At 38.8% G+C, this 21,318-nt stretch overlaps 1 protein-coding gene across 1 annotated transcript in view; it reads right to left on the bottom strand.

Moving 5' to 3' along the window:
* The window catches only part of KCNH8 (potassium voltage-gated channel subfamily H member 8), a 234,917-nt gene that overhangs the window by 79,340 nt on the left and 134,259 nt on the right, over positions 1–21,318 (bottom strand). Inside the window, exons 5-7 of the mRNA XM_016198776.2 lie at positions 20,640–20,880; positions 4,143–4,300; positions 1,003–1,210 (exon numbers count right to left, since the gene is read on the bottom strand). Of these exons, the coding sequence (XP_016054262.2) occupies positions 1,003–1,210; positions 4,143–4,300; positions 20,640–20,880 (607 nt within the window). The remainder of the gene's footprint in view (positions 1–1,002; positions 1,211–4,142; positions 4,301–20,639; positions 20,881–21,318) is intronic.

Raw genomic sequence — 21,318 nt, forward strand, 5'->3', positions numbered from 1 at the left:
AATGCAGGTATTTTAAAATAGAAGATTATAGCCTTCAAGAATTTTCATTTTCGATTAAAGTTCTTGTGGATGACATAATTAAAAAATGTGTTCATGTGCTGACACTTCAGATTCATTTATGCATAATTATGTATCACTTGGAAAATTTCCCTTAAACTCCCATGTATTCTGGGGACACACAATTTTACAAATCCTATTTGTAAATATCCAGTCCTTAACAAATTATATTTGTATTTATCCAGAATAAATATCAAAAATTCTCAAAGTGTATTAAATGTGGAAAGTTTGTCTTTATGATAGCTTTTTCTCTCTTTTTTATTTTTATTTTTTTAAAATATATCTTTATTGATTTCAGAGAGAGGAGAGAAGAGGGAGAGAGAGAGATAGAAACATCAATGATGAGAGAGTCATTGATCGAGCCCACAACCCGGGCATGTGCCCTGACCGGGAATCGAACCCTGATCGCCTGGATCCCAGGTCAACGCTCAACTGCTGAGCCACGCCCGGCTGGGCTCTCTCTTTTTTAAAACAAAAAATGGGAGGGATTTTTTTTTCTATTAATTTGCCACTTAAAACACAAATGATCATTTTCTTATGATTTAAAATATTGTAATGATTGGCCACAGGCCAGCTGCCGAGTGATTTTCTACTACCAGCCCTGCACGGGACACGTCCAGGTCAGATCACACATTACTCATCTAAACACTTCTGCAGACTTGCTGGTCATTTAAAACAGTAAACCCATTGAAAGCGTAACCCACTACTCTTGGGGGGAAAAAAAAACATTAAGGTTGTTCCAGGAAACTTTCTCAAAAGAAATCACTTGTAGCATGGACCTCCCCATCACCAAAAAAAAAAAAAAGAAAGAAAGAAAGAAAGAAAAAAGGATGGGACACGGGCAGTCAGAGGCTGTATCTTACAGACCCGTCTCTCGCTCCCTCCAAAGTCTAGACAGTCTCCTGTGCACTTACGAACGGAAAGGCGACAAAGGCGAGCCCTTACCAACTTCCCACTTGAGAAGGCTGTTGTCTTCCCTCTCCATTTTGCCAATGACATACCAGATGCACGCCATCCAGTGCGCCAGCAGCGCGAACATGGACATGAGCAGCGTCAGGACGACGGTGCTGTGCTGCGAGTACCGGTCCAGCTTCTGCAGCAGCCGCAGGAGGCGCAGCAGCCGCACGGTCTTCAGCAGGTGCACCAGGGACACCTGTGGGGGGACAGGGCGCAGCTGCCGGCCCGCTCCTAGCCGCCGGCCCTCGGGACGGCCTGCGCGGCCAGGGGAAGCCGTCCCGACGACTCGGCGGGCACTTAAAAAACATCGCGCCTACTCCCTTCAGAGTGAGCGGCTTCCTGCTAGAAATGTGAATTTTGGCTCCTGAGGAATGACAGAAGAAAGGAGCATCTCTGATGTAAGTGGAAATATACAACCTGAAAAAAGTAAAGGATTCCCTTTACGCTTGGGATGCTCTACTAAATTTTTCACGGATGGGAATTATAAGCTACTTGTAGACAGGTGCAAGACAGTGATTCAATCATTCATTCATTCATTCATTCATTCATTCATTCATTCATTCATTCATCAAACTCCCTTATCAAATGACAGCTTGCTCTACTACAAGTGGACATGACTATCTCCTGGCTCTCAACTAGGGGGAAGAGAAAGATAGGAGGGGGAGAAGGAGAGAGAAGAGCTAATTCATATGTACTGAGGTCTTTCTAGGAAGGTATTTTATAGAAATGTAGCCTTTTTTAGGCTGCTCGGAAGCTCAGAAGGAATTTTTATGCTTATTTTAGACCTATTTTGATAACTTTCCCAAGGAAGTCACTCAGATGATAGATGATAAACTAGGATGTGTACTTTTGCCTTTTTTCACTCTCTTATACTTTCTGTGTCCCATTCATTACTTTATCTGTCATAGTGCCTTTCCTAGGGACTTGCATATAGTAAGTTTTAATAAATAAATGTGTGAGCTATATATAAAACATTTGCCCTTAGCAATTGTGAGCAGAACCCACATTTGCTAAAATGTACATTTTTGATGGTTGTATTGTATTTTTCAATGTCATCTTTGGAAATGCACTAAGTGAACACATTTTAAATCTGGAAGACAGCACCTTTGTTTATTTGTTCTTTTTCCCCCTCTCTTTTTATATGTCTGTGCAATATCACAATGGCATAACATAAATTATATCCTTGTAACTTATGTTTCCTGGGAAGAAAATATAACATGTTGAACAAGCTTTGAGGTTCAAATAGAATATTTCAATCTGATTAATTTATTTCTACCAATTTGTTAAATAATCATATGCTTACTCTTGTGAAAAGCAAAAAAAAAAAAGATCACTGATAAGAAAGATTCCTTTGTTCCTCTTTTTCTTTCCCTCTGACCTAGATGCTAATCTATAACTTGCATTCTTTCTGAAGCCTTCCTGCCAGATTTCACAAGTCAGAATGAGTAACAAAAGGGAGCAGGAGTGTAGTGAAAGTGTACAGGTATTTAAAATTCATCAAGAGAATTAAATTTTTTTCAAAAATCTTTTGTTTGTGTTAATTTTAGGCAATGAGGATGTTGATATGTAAATATAGCTTATATATTTCTGTTTTATGTATTTTATAATAATTATATATTTTAAATTATACGATTTGTCCAGGGTTCAAAGAGAAATGGAGTATAAAAAATATTATTAGTATTTAGTAACAAAGAAGCAAGTTAATTTAGAGCACAGTCTATTAAACACCATTTATTTAACAATTCTTCAGGAGAATTTGGAAACATTTTATTAGCATTTTGTGAATTATGTACTCCTTGGGGGCATATATATATATATATATATATATATATATATATATATATATGTTTGCAGTCTTGTAAAAGCCTGGTTTAAGTCATTACACTTTCATTATAGTACACTTATCTAGTCAAATTCAATCTTAAAAAGCACTGTAAGAAGCCTGGACAACAATTCAATGTAGCACAGGTTGATATTATATACTAAATTTTGCTCCAGAGCTTTCCTTTCAGTTGGGTTATAAACTTCTTAAAGCGGTTGACACCCTCAACTTCCCAACTTAAAAAAAGAAAAAGAAAAAGAAAAACCCTACTATATAGGAAATTAACAAATGACAAATATGTCCTAAATAGTCAGGATTACAGTTCAGTCTTCATTCTGAAGTTGATACTGATTGAAATATTGATCACTGTTTAATATTGAAAATTATATTTTTACATTCTTGATAGGGAATATTATTTCTACAGGAGATTGTTAACTGCATAGGAAATATGTTTAATTAGAATTAATGTTTAGTGAATTTCTTTTTTCCTGTTAAAATTGTTCATGTTAGCAGCAAATTGCATTACTGGTCTAAAAATGCTATTATACCTCCCCCAAACTCTATTTATAAGAGAGCACTTAATCTTGTAAGGGTATCAATAATTAAATAGTAAAAATTGTTATTACTACACGTAGGCATACTTCTTTCCCTGTGAGGAGACATGAGGATAAAGGCTTTAGATGAAGAAAGAGAGAGAGGTTACAAATATTAATAACAATTCAAGAGAACTCTCAAGTTTATGTCAGTCATTGTGTCATTTAGGTTTCTGCCTCATGCAACAATTTTACAAGGACTTCTAAAAAGTGGTTGCATTCTCTTATTTTAATTTTAGCATTTTTCACTACCTTCATTTGTCTTCTGTTTGCTTTGCCAATCAATATTATACTCAAGAAGTGAGAATAAAGGTCATAAAAGTAGAAGAAACCTTCAGACTCTCCACCAGCCTCTGCAGGCAAATATCTGCCTAACTAATATAAAGTTATGCTGTATTTCTATAGATGGTTTTCTTATCAAAGGATTTGTTTAGTGAGTCTGTACCGATGATAAATTTAGACTTTTCGTATAACCTTGCTCTTGGTATCTAAGTAACTAGAAACAGGTAATGCAAATTTCAAAAGGAAGTAAGTTCCCCAAGTGGACAATCTGGCCTGCATATCATTGGGCACCTTGGCATCTTTAATAAAAATGATATAAAATCCTGGTTGCCAAATTGCCACAAACATTTAAAAATTGAACATGTGAAAAATAAACCCGGGGGTGAAACCAACCTTCAGGGTCCTGTACAAGGGAGGTCTTCTCTACTCACCACTGTGACGTTGAAAGCATACAGGAGATCAAAAGGCAGAGCAGCGATTAAATCAATGATGAACCAGGTTGTGACATAGTGGATGCAAATGGATCTTGCTTCAAAGATAACTTGGCCAGACTTGCTGACGTAGGTTGTTCGGAAATTTAAAATAATATCTGCTTGGGAAGAAAAGATAGAGAAAGAGAAGGGAGAGAAAAAAATGAAAGCCAAAAAAAAAAAGGAATGATGGAAGGAAGGAGACAGGCATGGAGGAAGGGAGGAAGAGAGAAAATTGAATAAAATTAAGTAAAGTTAGACAAGTGGTAACCTCTTAACATATTTCAGATTGATAACATCCAAAATACTCTTCTTGGCAGATCCAGTTTAATTTAACAAACGGATATTAAGGAGGGTAAAATAGTAATATTTTCTGAGCACGTAATACATTCCAGACGTTATGAAGTGAATTTTAAGCTCCGAGTTACATAATAACTAGATGAATTGAAATACTCTTTACAGCTAACTTAAACCATTGAAAATAAGCAAATAGTGTTGCATGAGGTTAGAAACGTGTTGATATCATGGGCGTGACGATGACTATGATAAAACATACATTAATATGTACTTGATGCAGATCACTTTTACTTTCCACTTTAAATTCACATATGTGGAGTTTGAGTTCTAAGATGACCCCCCAGGATCTCTCCCTCATTAGCTCTTTCCCTTGGGTGAGGCTGAACCTGCGAGCATGATGCCATATGAAGCCATGACCGTGCTGCGGCATCTGGTTAAAGAGAGGCCTGACCTGACCAGATAAGCCCAGTATAAGCAGAGTTTTTCTTCAGTTGATGGGAGGGGATTAGAAACCAGCAAGATATGCTCCTGCTGGCCAGGAAGAAGGCAATTGCCATGTTGTGAAAAGGGCCACCTGGCAGAGAACAGCAGGCAGCCTCCAGTTGCTAAGAACAGCCCCTGGCTCACATCAAGCGAGAAATGGGAACTTTAGTCTTACAACCATAAGGAAATGAATTCTTCCAACAGCCACATGGGTTTGGAAGGGGATTCTGAGCTCCTGAAACAACAGTTTAGCGGACACATTGATTTTAGCCTTTCAAGATCCTGAGCAGGGCATTAGAGTATTACCATCCCTACTCTATGTGGTTTATAGAGTTCCCCCAAATTGGTTGTAATATACCCCACCAAAATGAGGCAGAATATAATTGAATTATCTGATGACTCAGGTGTCACTTAATGGTTTTGAAGGATAATCATTTGCCTTGTTGGATTTCAGTTTTACAAAAGCGTGATTAAAATCAAGACAAATAATAGAGAGACAAAAGTATCCATGCCCTGTTTTCATATTGTTAGGGAGCTCCAAAAACAAGTGCTTCCTTTCTCTCCCAAACCAAATGGCTATGTATGCGGACTAGAAAGCTGAAAGCTTAAACCCATTTTTTACAGTTTGATTTCCTTGAGAACTATGTAATTAGGAAGTACAAAGAAAGGTTAAGTTCAATATGGCTCAAATGAGTGATTTCTTTTCTTTATTAGCATGCATGCCAGATGGGAAATAATTTTAAAATCATATTGGCTTACTCGTTAAAAAGTAAATTAAAATAGAATTGTGTGCATGAGAGCATATGCACCATATACAAATAATTAATATCTTCATTTAGCGATTCTTTTAAAAATTAATCAATGTAGTACAGCGTGGGTGGAGAGATATTTAACTAAACCAGTTGCCGGACTAATATTCTAAAGATACTCTTTTTTCTTCATGGCTTGTGAGGTTCTCCTTTGAACACAGTGTGATGTTACAGCAGATTTGAGCTACAGGGTATGGGGAGAATGAATAACTAAGAGCTGATTAACGAAGAGGCTGGAAGGACTAATAATCCTAAGAGTGACTGTAATCAATTGCCAATAATTGACCGTTGATCATCTTGTCAGCATGTGTCCATTTTGTTTACCCTAAAGCGAAAGATTTATGAAAAAGAAAGGGCAGCAGACTCAGTGAAAGAGAGAATTTAAGAGCAATTGCATTTAGAAGGAAAGGTGAGGCTTACAGAAGGCAAGCAAATGGACTGAGGAGTGGCGGAGGCTGGTCCTGGCTTCTGCTTTGTACCAGTGTGGCCAGCGGCACCAAGGTGGACTCTCACATTGGTCTGACCTTCAATGTCACCATCGCATTGACCCGTCTAGAGGGGAAGAGACCTGAAAGTCCTCTCTCCTAATGCCTCTGGAAATGCAGGCACTCCATCCATGTCCTTCACAAAGGTGTGGCCACCAGCCTTTGAGTGCTTCCAGCGTGCTAAGCTCCCCGCTTTCTGAGAGCCTGTCTTAGTTGACACGCCCATCACTAAGTAATTCTGCCTTTCCTCAAGGTGCCTTCCACCTTCTAACCCCTTTCCTGGGTTCTAGTTTCATCTTTAGCAGTAACACAGAATACATTGACCTCTCCCGTCCCAAAGCCCCGTCTATAAATATTCAAGATCAGTCATCAAGTCTCTTACTGATGATACGGTTTCCTCTTCCCAGCCCTGAGGATGCCTCCAGTTTCACAAGCCTCATGACTTCGGGTTTCGTCTTCTTTCCTTTTGCTTTTCAGGCTGAGCTTTTATTCATTTTACATAGTGAGCCTCCCTATCAATTTTTATTTTGAAAAGGGATTTTCGAGTGAAGGAAAAAAGTAAAACCACTTATGTAGTTGACTCCTGTCCTTTCGGGAGTAAGATACTGAAAGCGTAACAGTACATGCCATCCCAAAATATGCGAGTTTGGCATAAGAATTATTTTGAGCTGAAGGCAACTGAGAAGCAGAAACAAGAAAAGCCACCTGCTCAGCCCCTATTTGCCTAAAAGCAGGACGTACATTTTCAAAATCGTCTCTCCTCCCCTCTTTATCAGGAAAGACAAAAGTTAATCCCCAGACACAGCCTGCTCAGTGTGGGAGATATTAGGAAGTATGTACACTCCCACCAGCAGAGCTTTCAGGGTTCTCATTACTCCACAGTCTCAACACTTGATATTACCAGACATTAAAAATTTTGCCAATGGGGCTTGGCGTGTAATGCTTCTAGTAATACAATTAGGATTGTTTTTTTCTAGTAATGCAGCCTTAGCAAGTTGTTGAGGATCTTTAAAAAGAATCTTGCATTACTATTAGCTGAAGTAAACTTTTGCCAACTTAAATCCCCAAATATCGCTTTTTTGTGCAGATTGCTCCCAAATGATTGCTCCTATCCTTTATTAGGAGAGCTAATGTATCACTATACCTTTGACCTTTGCAGCATCCACAGACTCTCATTTTTATTATCTGATGTCATTCCATCTTTAGGTGCATAAGCAAGCCCCATTTGTGAATATGCTGGAAGGTCAAAGGAGACAACACACACTCCCACTAGATTTCTATTAAAACTCCCACTTGTTGTCTCTAATTGATTAGTTTATTATATTGACTTTGTATGTTGCTTTAATTTTATGATATAAGTTACCACATCAAAAGACTTCCACATAACAGGCACATTAGCATGTGTAAAAATTACCAATTTTGGCTCCTTATAAATTATTTACATTTTTAGTGATATGTAACTATAAATTAGCTATTGAATTTTGGAATTACTGGATCATTTTAAATAAAAACAACTTAATGGTTAAACACAAACTATTGAAAAACCGTGATTTAAACATATGCTACTTAATTATAGAAAGTCTTTGGCATACGTATTCTGTTGATAATTATAGTTAACCAATGGTAAAATTTCCAAATTTAAGTAGAATAGAAAATATAAGGACTATTGTAACTATAATATCTAGTTAGAAAATTTAAAAAACCTTGTAATTGGTCTATTAATTTCATATGAAGTAAAATATTGATTATCTAAGTAGCAAAGCTTAGAATTCAAAGACTGAGATAGATAACAAGAATATGTTAATACAATTAATGTTTGCCCCAGTGAGAAACCCAACATATATATCTTCAGTAGAGAGAAAAATTTTATAAATATAAAATTTATTATTAAATTATTATAAGACCTTTTATAGTTAAATATAACTTTATATTTTATTTATATATATTTATATCACTTTATATTTTAATATTTTAATTACAACTTTCCTGTTCATTTTCATATTTGAGGACAAAATATCTTTAGTAATATGTGGTAGTCTTTAGTGCTATTTACAAACTAATTCTGTCTTTCTACCTCCTGGTACACTTATATTTCCCTACCACCTGAAGAGATAAAGTGTGTCTCTGTGACTTGCTTTGGCTAAAATTGTGAGAGCAGGAGTAGCTTATAACATATTTGTTTCTGGTCTCTCTGTTTTATTCCAGTGGCCAATCTTTCAGATACCAGGTTTCTAACACCATTCGAAATAAATGTGTTCAAGACATATTTAAGGATTCTCAAAAGCATTTATAATATAACTAATGTATTTGACTTTTAAAGCAAAAGTTGGTTAGTCACAAATATGAAATGTTATATTTTTAAAAATCTAGATGGAATAAAAGATTCAGTACTTGAAATAATAGAGTCATGCTTGATTAAGAAAAACTAGATTCTCACTTAGGTGCATTTTGATTTCATAGTTGTTTTTATGAGTGCCATCAGTAGAAATTGCCCAAATATTTGTGTTATGTCAGAATTGCATTTGTACTTGTGGTTTTTCTAATTTAATCTACATTCAGTCATGCAAACAGTAAAATAAAAAAAAGATCAATATTATAGGGATACAACCTTCTAATTTCAGTAACGTTTGAGTAGGACCAGGCAATAATGCTAAAGTTGGGGCATAAAGTAGTTCTTTGCTCTAGTTGTGTTATAATACAGGTTACCGAAGTCAAAAGGAGAGTTGGGAAGAAAAGTTGTGTCTATCATTTATTAATTCTCCCTCAGGGCTGTTTGACAACAGAGAGAAAGAGAGAGGAAGAGAGAAAGGGAGAGATCAGGGTCAGGGAAGGAGAGAGAGAGAGAGAGAGAGAGAGAGAGAGAGACCCAATGAAAAGTCAAGTCAACATCACCAGGCACTGAAGAGCCAAGAATTCATTATGGCAGCTGGGTCATCAAAGCCAAGAATTAAAAGTCCAAATAATCACATATGGAACTCAACAAGGGAGAACAGTACTGGGTGGAACAGGAGGAGTCCAGAGCCAGTATTCTAAGATGCACCTGGGTTATAGTCAGAGCCAGGGAGGAAGATGTGCTCTAGGAGATTAAATCCACCTTATGGAAATGCATAGTATCAAAGGTATTCTTCATCAAAATTCATATTTTATTTCCCTTTTTCCAGAGTTATAGAATTGTAGCTGAGTGACACTTCCCAGCCCCCTTTGCAACTATTGTGGTCACATGGCTAGGCTCTTGCCAATGGAAGAGCTGTGTGCAGCTTTTATGCTTTTGCCCATAAAATTATGAACATTTGCTTTTCCCATGCTCTTAGATTTTCTGTTTCTGTTGGCTGGAATTAAGAAGAACAAAGTGACCTTAGGAGGCATCCATTGAAGATGGTAGAGCCATGGTCAGGCTCAGTCCTTAAATAATGATGTAAGAGAAGCACCTCCTCCCATTTCTCCCTACCAGCCCTGAATATACTCCCCAGAACATCAGGTGAGAGGGAAATACATTTCTGAGTCTCATAAGCCACTGAAGTATTGTTGCAGCTCACGTTACAATAAATGATTAAACCCAACTAATACACAAAGTGAAGTCCACAGCTCTCAGTCTTTCATTGTCTTAGTAATTTCACAATTCCCAGCCTCGTGAAATACTGCTTTGGAGGCTGGTCTTGACAGTCCAATGAAAATGTGACCTTTTATCATTGTGGGCAAGGGATGCACCCAGTTCTCTAAGCTCTACTAAGAATGGCAGCACTCCTAAGTGGCAGTTTTTCTTTTGCAATCCCTAGCCCCAAATTGGTCAGCCTCATTTCAGCATAAACCCTCCCTGCAGCAGCTCCTGGGAATTTCACCTCCTCGTGTTGCTAAAGCCAAGGCATTAGTATGATCCATTGAGGTCACCCCAGTATATACTTGTCAGATTTAGCAAATTCAGCAAACAGGACATCCAGTTAAATTTGGATTTCAAATAAAGAGTGAATAATTCTTTGGCAGAAATATGTCCTATAAAAAGAAAAAGTTCTTTTATTGCTACAAGTATCCTCGGCCTAGTAAGCCTCCCAGATGACCTGAAAACAGAACAGCCCTCCTCCTCTCACCAGCACATGTGCACAGATCCACGTCATGCTGTTGCCAGGAACTTAAAACCGTGTGTGCGTGTGTATGTGCGTGACCAGATGCGTCCTGACGTGGCAGTGAACTATACAGAAGAAACACGTTTCAGCAAGAAACATCACATCTTCATTTGCCTCTCTGCCATTAACATCTCTTGCTTCCATCCTTTGAAAAAAATAACTTTGTTGGCTGCTACAGCTAGTAGCCTCCCTGCAATTTCTTCCTGTTTTATGAAATTTATAGTGTACGTTTCAGACCTTCACTTCCATCATCAACTCAAGCCCAGCAAGGCTCATTCCATTCCCCTTTCCCAGCTGCTTTTACGGCCGTGCATCCTCGCGCCCCGTCCTGCACGTGCGCAGTGTTGCTGTGCGCCTACGAAATGGCCTTTCAGGCCTTCACGCCTGTGTGTTGGACCAGCCTCTCCCCGAGGACATCTCCTCTTTGTCCACTACTGGTTTCCCAGAGCGATGAACGCGAAGAATTCCCTCTTGTTCAGAATCCTCGACTTTTGTTTCACTCCAGTGTATTCTGAGTTTTTCCACACTTTTTATGATGCTGTTTGGATTATTCAATGTAAATAAAACTGTTTGGAAGGTCTCCAAGGAATGCCACCAAAATTATTGATTTCCACGGAAACTGCAATACTAGTCAGACTATGGGCACAACATTAGCAAGTTTGAAATACGTATATATATTTTTTGGATTTTATTCTTTAAAATTATAATCTTAGTTCAGTTAAATGTGGTGAATTAATAAAATGTTAGGACCCTCTGGGATGAACATTGGCTTTAAAATAAAATATAACTGGGTTCTAATTTTCGCTCCCCCACAAGTAGCAGTGTGTCCTTTGGAATTTTTTTTTTTTAATCTTTTCTAAGTTTCAATTTCTGTTTAAGTAAAATAGAGCTAATAATGATTGCTTCTCATCTATTTACTCAACTACCATTTATTGATCACCTAATATGTACATATATTAGCTGGGTTTTGGTTATACAAAGATTGATCCTCTGTTCCTGCATCCAAAGAAATTATAGGTTAGTGGGGGATGTATGCAGAAAACTGGAAATAAAAAGATTATGTGATGAGCACTCTGGGTACACCAATAATAGCTATCACCTGTGGGAACACATGGAAATACCATGCAGGCTGCCTTTGGAAATAAGTCCGTTGTTTAACTCAATGAGCTACATTTCATATTTCATTTATCTGAACCATGGTAGTAGGTAAACATTAGTTTCCTGCCTCCTATGGGTCAGAAACTGGATTAGTTGAAGGAACTGGAGAAAAATACGTTATCCAGTCCATGTCCTCTGGCAGCTCATAGTCTGTTTATGGCATGTGTGTGTGGGGGGGAGATAAACAGGCAATTATGAGACAGGGTTGAAGAATGAGGGAGGGAAGCCTAACCCAGACTCATGGTGACGGGGACAAGAAGAGTCAGAAAGAAGACATTGTAGAAGAGGCCAAAGGTGATACTTCACAGACAAGGAGGATTTGACTGGGTAAAGAGATATCTTGCTACTTTTCCCTGAGAGTAGAAAATACAGAGGATATGGAAATACAAAGGATGTGAGGGATAATACGGTTGAAGAACTGCAAGGGGTCGGGTATGGCTGGAGCCACAGGAAGGGGAAGCAAGTGGTGATAGATAAAAGCACAGAGACCCAGAATCCAGATCATGAAGGGTCTCCTGTGCCATGGTGGGGACTCACCATGTGCAGTCACTTGGGTGACATTGTATTGATCTGCAACAAATACTTAATGAACTCAGTAACACATAACGAAGAACACCTAAGGGCAGGTGACCATAATATTTTTTGTTATCTAAAATATTTAAACAACTTTTCAATATATTCAACATGTATTTGGTTTAAAAATTATTTATGTATTTATTTATATTTAAACTATTGGGTAATGGGAGAGGAGATTATTCCAATGGCAAATGCTAAATGCATGGATTGAAATGGAAAATATAAGCCACATAAATAATGTAATTTTTACTTACAGAATATGATAGTTTACATGCTGCAAGAAAATATGCTTGAAAAAGTGGGAGGCTGAGAGAATGACATAGCAGGGTTTATGTTTGCTAAGAGGAAAATGGAAAAAAGCCCTCATTACTGTGCAATATGTTTCTAAATCAAGAACTCACAATTTTTCTCTGGGTTTCTAAATTTAGTAATATTCCATTCTTAATTCCCTTGTCTTGTTCAAAACAAGCACTATTGTTTCATATTTTATGAGTACGTGCTCCTTCCCTTAGTCTATTTACAGTAATATGTAAGTCTCAGGGCAGCTAAGATAATTTTCCATCAAATTTGTCATGTCACAGATGTTTCATATTTAAACATAGCATATTCAGGTACATTGTGAAATAACTGTCGTGTTTGTCAGGCAACCACAACTCATTCCCTATGTATATCTAATCTTCTATGAAAAATAGGAATAAATCACAGTAGTACAATATTGATAACATTATTTTACCTGAATTACTCCATTAAATGAAATGCCTTATAGTGTTAAAAAAAATTCAGAAAGCAACATGCACCTAGAACTTCTCACAATAGCTATTACCGTAGAAAATATCAGCATGAAAAAATTGCTTTTCAGCTAGAACTTCATTGATCAGTAAATACTCTAACAATAATGCAATTAAAAATAACACTCTGAAAATATCATAAGCTGTATATATTAATATTCATTGGCCCAATAATTCCACTCCTTAAAATAATTCTAAATGTAGGACTAGGGTCTTTTGCATTTAATGTTCTCTTTTCTGGAATGTTCTTCAAGACAAGCAGTTGGCTGTCCTCTTGCTGCCCCTCCATTGTTATTTAAATGTCGTGTTCACCAGTAGCGTCCCATTGCCGCCCACTCCTTTCCCCTTCTCTGCTGCACTTTCTCCAGGCACCTCACCCCTACCTAACATGCCATAGACTTTCCTTATTTTGTTTCCTGTTTGTCTCCTACTGGAATTTAAATCCCATGAGGGCCAGTGTCTCTGTTTGTTTCACTGCTCTTTCTAACACCTAAACCAGTGTCTGGCAAACAATGGGCATTCAATATATATTTGCTCCGTTAGAGAGTAAATATATTTTTCACAGAGATGTTCCTTATTATTTTTTATTCAAGTGGCAAAAAATATCATGTGAAATGTGTAACGATTAAGACAGGGTTAACTAAACAGAATAGCTCATTTACATGATGAGATACTATGCAAATATTAAGTGTTTACAAATATTTATAAAACACAGAGTAAGAGTTACATAAAATGTTATGTAAAATACAAGGCACCTAAATTTGCATAGACTAGGATCACAATCACGTGAAGAGAAACGGAGGAAACAACACAACACGAGAAAGATTTCACATGGAGGCGGCAGTTGTGTTGGAATGGATGTGGCTGAAGGCTATTTGTTTCTTCCCACTGTTTCTATTTTAAACCTTAAATATAATTAGCACAGTATATCCACGGAAGAGAAGTTAAACTAATCAAAAGAAAAGGCCTTGAGAATGTAATCTGTTGGTTTGTTAGAACATTGTCATTTAGAGGGAATAGCAAAGAATAGTGGGGATGTTTCTAAAAACCTACATGTCTGTCTAAGAGGGAATGACGGTGAATAAAGTACTTTTTATAATCAAATAGAAACCCATTATTCTAGTCTAAGGAAACTATTAATTGCTATTTTTGAACCAAAGAAATGAAACACTCTGCCTGCAGTTTCACATGGTTAAGAAAAATACAGTGTACATATCCTGGGTATCCGTTCAATAGCTCATTTATCATAGCACTTCATCTTCCCACGAGGGGTTCTGCAAAGCCTAAAGAAGCAATAATTAAACCAATAGTTCACTTGCAAAATAAACAAAATTCCAATCTTTGCTCAAGGGCTTCAGTAGGTACTTTTAAGACAACTTATTTGGGAGCTTTTAATAACAATAATGAAATAGTACCTTACTTTTTTTTCTTTTCTTTGAAAAAAAAAAATCTTTATTGATTTCAGAGAGAGGAAGGGAGAGGGAGAGAGAGAGTTGAAACATCAACGATGAGAGAGTCATTGATGGGCTGCCCCCTGCACGCCCCCGACCCGGGGTTGAGCCCACAACCAGGGCATGTGCCCTGACCGGGAATCGAACCGCCATCTCCTGGGTCCTAGGTGGGTACTTCCCCCCCCCAAGGCATTCTGACACCCAAAATCTCTTCACTTTTGTGATAAGACACTGAGGAAGTGGCTCTTCTCTGGAACTCTGAAGCGGCAGGGTGATTTTCTGTTTGTTTAGCTGCTCTCCTCAGGCTTAGACCTACTCAGCGGAAAATAGCTGGGCAGGAGCCAAGTGGGCAGTGACTCATTCCTAGTCAACGGTTAGTGCTCAGTGCCACACACTGCACTTATTTGACACTCCAAATGCATTTTCTGGGAATGGAGGCACTGGGAACGCCTTGGGTGAAAAATGGCACAAGAGACAAAGGCCAAATCTGAACTGTGGCTGTGAATTACTCTTAGTAAGAGACCTTATTGCTCAGTCCAAGATCAGTGCTAACTGGGGGGTGCAGATGTGCAGGAATAGGGTGCTATGTGTGGAATTTCACTGATATCCTACATTTGAGAGGCAGAGAAAGACTAGGAGGGAGACTGTGATTATGTGAGAGGCAGGGAAAAAAATAAGAGAAAGAAAGGGAGGAAAAGAGGGACTCAAACACTAAGAGATAAACAAATGCTAACCAATCAAAGCTTCTTAATAGTCCGGGAATACCAGAATGCCCCAATCATTCAGCAGTAAAATTTATTTTAATTCCCTCCTCATCATGAAATGTCAACTTTATTTATTGTTAGAAGTCCTTCTCTCCAGTATCCAAGTCTTCAACTTCAATTTTAGTCATTTAACCAAGGGGGAAAATGACATGTCTTTGAATTTCTCAGGAAAATAACTGTAAATTGGGGTTTGCTTGTACAATAAAGGAGCAATAAAATGCCTATGCTCTTTCACGTTCCACTGAGATATTTTACCCTTGCTGAAAAAGACACTCAAGAATGAGGAAAGAATGAAAGAACTTCTTTTGAGCCTCAAATTTCTACCTGAGAGTTTTCAAACTGGAGTTGAGTAGTTTAAGAACATTATTTCTCAGTTCTACATTAAGTGGGAAAAAGGCCTATTTCTAAAGATTGTGTACAATGAAGAGGGGATTTGGGGAAAGCTTTATAAAACAAACATGTATTTAAAAATACTATTAGAAATTGGACACAGATTCAGGGAAATTTTGAAGTTGTTGACTAGAGATAAGTCTCAATTACTCTAAAACTAGTAATTAAGACTTTAGCTAATGACTTCCTTCTAAACTGTTACTGGAAGCCCAGCTTGTGCCTTTCAGGCCTCATCAGAGCTTGGGAAGAAAAAGGAGGGGAGATGAAATGCAGATCAGCTTATTTCCTTCTTCCTAGAAGTTGTGGTGGGAGATTGGATGGGAGAAGACGCTGAAATAATTGCTTATGATCCTGTTTGGGATCATTCAGTGCACATCAGATCCCAAAGTGCTGCAGATAAAGAATGCAGGACTTGGGTAGATGTAAGATGATGGTATTTGAGAGAACTTCATTTGGCTCTTCTGAAAGAATGCTGAGGCAAGTCTGTAGAAGTAGCTGTAAAAGCCTCAGATCCTTTAAGTGGTAAATGGTCCCCAGACACTTGTGTTCCTGAAAGCTAAGGGATGTGGAATATTTCGGTCCCTTATTCCCATGATTAGCTGGATTTTCAGTATGAATTAAAGAGGGCTGATTTTCTGAAAATAGTGGATATTAAAACAAACCGAAGAGATATGGGCTTGGTAACATTATTGACAATACTCATTACTACTGATTAAACAGGGAGTGAGATTATTTTTTGATAAAATTACATTGTTAAATCCTCACAAGATTGTTGCTAGTTTGCCCATTTTATAAATGAGTTTAGGGCTATAGTCGTAGTTTGGTCAGTAATTAGCTAGATCATGGATAAATTGCTTCCTGTTTTAACCCCCTTCCCCTCCTATGTATGAACAGATATACCTGCTGTAATTATGTCACAAGGCAGTAATAAAAATTAAATCATATGAAGAAACAAACACTCTGAAATAGCAAAATTTGGTGACATGAAAAGCACTGGCTAATAAAGCATTATAGGCAAAAGGAGAAAGAAATAAAATAATCAGAAATGATAAACATTTAGATATATGCTGATAAGAAATACTGCATTTATAGGAATTCTGATCATTAGTTGAAGTAAAATCACTTGTGACCTAAAAGCACTAAACAAACACCAAATGATGGTAGAGCCGATTAAGGAATTAAAATCAAACCCACACGTTTCTGGAATGTTTTCTGTGATACTGAGAACCAGTGACCTAGAACTACCTGAGTCAACATAGAGTATAACCTTAAATATATAACATTGGGGGGAAATCCTTTCAAGTATGTATGGGGTGTTTGGATGGTCGTAATAACTGGGGAGCACTGCTGGTGCCAGATGTCCAGTCCTGGACGGGTTGGTGCACACGATGCATGACTGCCCGTTATCTCACATGACTCTGTCACCTTTCTGTGACTAAGGTCAATGTGGCAGAGAGGAAACAGAATGCACACCAGCTTCCCTTTGACTCCAGCTCTCTGAGGAGCTCTCGGAGAGACGGTGCAATGGGAGCCGAGCCCTACGGAGGAAGCTGTGATTCTAGGCCTCTGTGGCCACAGCAGCAGCTAGGAGGGACGGACAGAGGCCTGATGGCCGCAGCGAGGCATGACAAGGCAGGAGGAAGGGATGCTGTTCCTTTGGGAAGAACATCTCTTAGAATTTCTGAAATGGCCCAGCGCAGAGGGTCACAGATGCTGGCGTGTTTTTTTGTTTGTTTCTGTATTTTTTGAATGACATAGCTATCAGTAACAGAATATCTAAGTAACAGTGGCTCCAATAATAGGATCAGTATTACATCGCCTGGCAAAGAGTTCAGGGTGCAATACGTCACCTTTCGGCTCTGCCATCCACATCTCCTTTCCTACGCTTCCTGATGATGCGGGATGGCTGCAGGACTTACATCCGTCATATCGTCCCATCCAAACCACCCTGGGGGAAGGAGGCTTGGGGACACAAATATTTTCCCCTCTTATGCCTCTCTTCCTTGATCAGGGGTAAAATGACCTCCCAGAGCCCTCAGAAATGGTCTCTCTGTATCCTACTGGACAGAACTGGCCACACACCTACCCCTGCTCCTGAAACTGGAGAAAGGGAAGGGAATTGCTGCTGGCTCAGGACACTCACAATCCATCCCCTGGGTCTGCCTGGACATACCATTGCCTGCACAAGGCTGGGTTTTTGCAAGGAAATGGGAGAAGTGATTGTTGGACCTGTGGCTATACTACAGTTTAAACCACCAAGATTTCAGAGATTCAAGCTACTAATTTCTGCATTCGTGGTAGAAAGAGAAAGAAGCTGGCACTTCTTTCTCTCATTTTCTACCTCTTTGCTTTAAATAAAGAAAAGTGAGTGGAATTTTTTAGAAAATGGAATCATATCGATTATAAACTCTTAAGAAACCTTTTCCAGCAACTAGGAGACCTGAGCCTGCCATCAGTTAGCTATGGGGCCTTGGGCATATCTCTAGGGCTCAGTTTCCCACCTATAAAGGAAGAAAGATTAGATTCTATAAATCACTGGTCGTTCACTTCTCATTTTATGTTTCCGTAAGGCTTTGAATCAACAGCTAAGTTATATGTGATGGTTTTGAAACTAAAAGTAATTTTATAACTACTTTGTAACTTAAAGCCAAGCCTTGTGTCCTATTAATTCTAAAGAACTAACATGGCTTACAAACAATCTGTTTTAAGGGGAAGAGAAGAGTTAGGAGAGATTCGAGCTCACCATTCATCACTACATTCAGATACTTTCTTTGTGGTGAATCTATCAGGGAAGGATGTTTTTAAGTCAGTCTTCCCAAAAGAGTGTTAGTTACTAAGTGGTCTGGGGAGGAGTGTGCTCTGAGGTAACTCAGAACCTTTAGAAGGTGCAGGGAAATCAGTGAACCAGATTTCTTTACCACTGGACTTCTCAGAGGATTTATAACGCTATCAAGTTCACTGTGAATCTCCAAAAGAGAGATATTATCTCCCAAGTTGAACACAAGCACTGAGATACCGCCACAGTCCACCTGCTAACCAGAACGTCTGCTAAGCGACTAATGGGCAGCAGGTAGGGATAGACAGCCTGTATGCAGGGCCAACGGACGGTTCACGTCCAGTGTGGACTGGGATGCGCAAGATTTCCTCACGCTACTCAAAATGGCACGCAATTGACAACTTATGAATTGTTTCTTTCTGGAATTTTCCATGTAATATTTTTGGACCGCGGTTGACCACAGGTAGCTGAGACCATGGGAAACGAAACTGCAGATAAGAAGAGACTTCTGTCTTGTCTCCTAGGGAAACATCTTGCTGCCCGAAACATAGTTGAAATGGCAGAAAGAACAAACACAGAAGACTTAGAGGCAACCATTGGGGGGCAAGCCAATTCCATTGCTTTAATACAGGAAAGCAGCCTAAAAAAAGAACATAAAATATCTTTCTCACAGGTGTCTGTTCTGAGTGTAAACACATCAGCATGGGACAATGGGTGGGTAGTACCAGGCGTGGTTTCTAAGCCCTTGGAATTTCAAATATCTAACAACCAAGAATAGTGGAAAAGGTAAGGATATAACCTTGTCCCTATGGCCAAGGTTTAAATAATAGTAATAATATTATTACGTAAAATATTTGTTAAGCAGACACTCAGGCTTAGACATGTTAATTGGCCTCTCAGTTTCTTGAGTACTTGGACCAGGTCCTGAGGAGTCCGTTTGGAGCCCTCGTTTATGTGCCTGTCATGAGTGGGTGGGACAAGACGTCAGAGTTTAGGAAAGTAAAAGGATTTGAAACAGCAAGAGACTGGTCTAGGAACACACCCAATTTGGCAACAATTTTCATTTTAAATTCTTTTACAAGCTAGAATGCTGGTATTTGCCATTTAACAGTGAATTATATCCCTTTGCGGTTACACTTTTCCAATAATGAGTAGTTTAAGTTAAAAAAAAAAAAGATACATTTCCTTGAATCCGTAGCCTTACCCAGCTACCCAACTAGACAACATTGCCATCTAGTGGCCCAAACATACTACAGCCACCGCTTTTGGGGTGGGGGCAGGGGTTCTGACATGGCTCTGAGGGGGGCGTCCAGCAGAGGCAATGCTAATAGTGACGCCAGAGCCACACCGAGATCACACAAACTCATCCAGAGCAAACATGGGCTCATTCAGTTAAGAGACCCCCCTCTCCCAAAGCTTTACCAGCTCCATGGAGGTAAAAGTACCACCACCATTGAAACAAGGTTTTGAACTGCCTCCCTCAAGCCCTTTTCTTTGACCTTCTAAAATCCAGTTCTCATTCCTTTGTTCACAAAATGTCTGAAAACATTTTCAAACACTCTCATATTTACAATAAGGATGTTGCCCTATATCACCATGACCAGGGAGAAGGTATAAGCTTGCTAGTGATGGCCAAGAACTCCAGGGGGACAAATGAAAGGTACAGGGAACTCCACAGGGAGTCAGCCCAAGCCTTGGTGGAGATCTAGAATCTGCCTTAGAAAGAGCAAGACGAAGATTTAAGGGACAGGGATCTAGGAAAAGGCTTATAAGAGTGAAAAGATGCAGCTTCACCTGAGGCCCCCAATAGTCTAGAGATAAATACTCTTAGAAAACATCCCTGGTGGCCTTTTTAGTTAAAACCAGATACTCACTGCTCCTCCTGATTTAGGGGAAGGCTATGTAATCCTTTGCTTCTGCAGCCAGGTCTCTTACTGCGACCACCAACAGGCTGAGAAAACATGGAAGGGCATGGGGAAGCATGCCCGGGGCTGGGCCATTACCAGAACAGCACTGATGACTTCTTGCCAGGCCCCATCTCTGACTCTACACGGTTAAGATCACGATGGATGGGAGAGTACAAACACAACCACCACTCAGTCGTTTTTTAGCCCATTTTTGACAAAATAAAGATGAAAACACAAAACGGGGTTTTGGATTGGTTTGAAATAAAAGAATAGAGAGAGAAAGTTGGAAGAGGCAATTTTCAGACACCTAAATATGTGCATCTCCCAAATTTGCATCAAAGGCTGAGTCATGCCCATGCAAATGGCTCTTAGTTCAAATTTGTGTCAGAAAAATCTGGAACACACTTAGTTCCCCTATGCAAATCTCCCGGGAAAGCAGCCGTTGGTTCTTACCTATAATAAAAAGGATCTCCACGGCAATGTCACTGACTGTTGTGCTCCGAGTCGTGGACAGGTCATCGTTGCCAATAAAGCAAACGTTGTAAGGTACAGTCACGGCAACATAGAACGTCGCCAACAGAATGAGCCAGTCCCAGCCGGCTTTGAAAGTGCTAAAATGCAAAAGTATGAATTTGGACTTTTTTGCATCGGAAACTTTATACTCCGGAAATGCTGGTTTATCTACAAAAACATTCTGCAGATAAAGACAAAGAGAAGAGAAGGGAGACACAACATTAGAAACATGGGTCATACAGCTTTAAACATACAAGGAGGATCATTTGTACATACAATGTCAGTATATCTTACAAGTGACTTTTAGAAGTTGGTGATGCAAAAAGTAGAGATGTATACACTAAAACTGAGAAGAGATCTTTGTTATAAGCAACAGAAATATGCAGAGTTTCATTGTGAATGTTAACCGAGCAATCCAGATTTTGCTCATTAAAAATAAGATCATTACCTAAAATTTCAGCTGAAAATTTCCACAGTTGTAAATATAATCCTACACACATTCTAAACACAAAGATACATTTATATTCCTTTTGCCATAGGAACATTCCATATACTTATAATCCTGATACGACAGTCATTATCTAAAGAATATATTTGACCTAAAATTCTTCTAATGACA

Source organism: Miniopterus natalensis, chromosome 15, assembly GCF_054644295.1.
Source record: "Miniopterus natalensis isolate mMinNat1 chromosome 15, mMinNat1.hap1, whole genome shotgun sequence".
In the NCBI taxonomy this organism is placed as follows: domain Eukaryota; kingdom Metazoa; phylum Chordata; class Mammalia; order Chiroptera; family Miniopteridae; genus Miniopterus; species Miniopterus natalensis.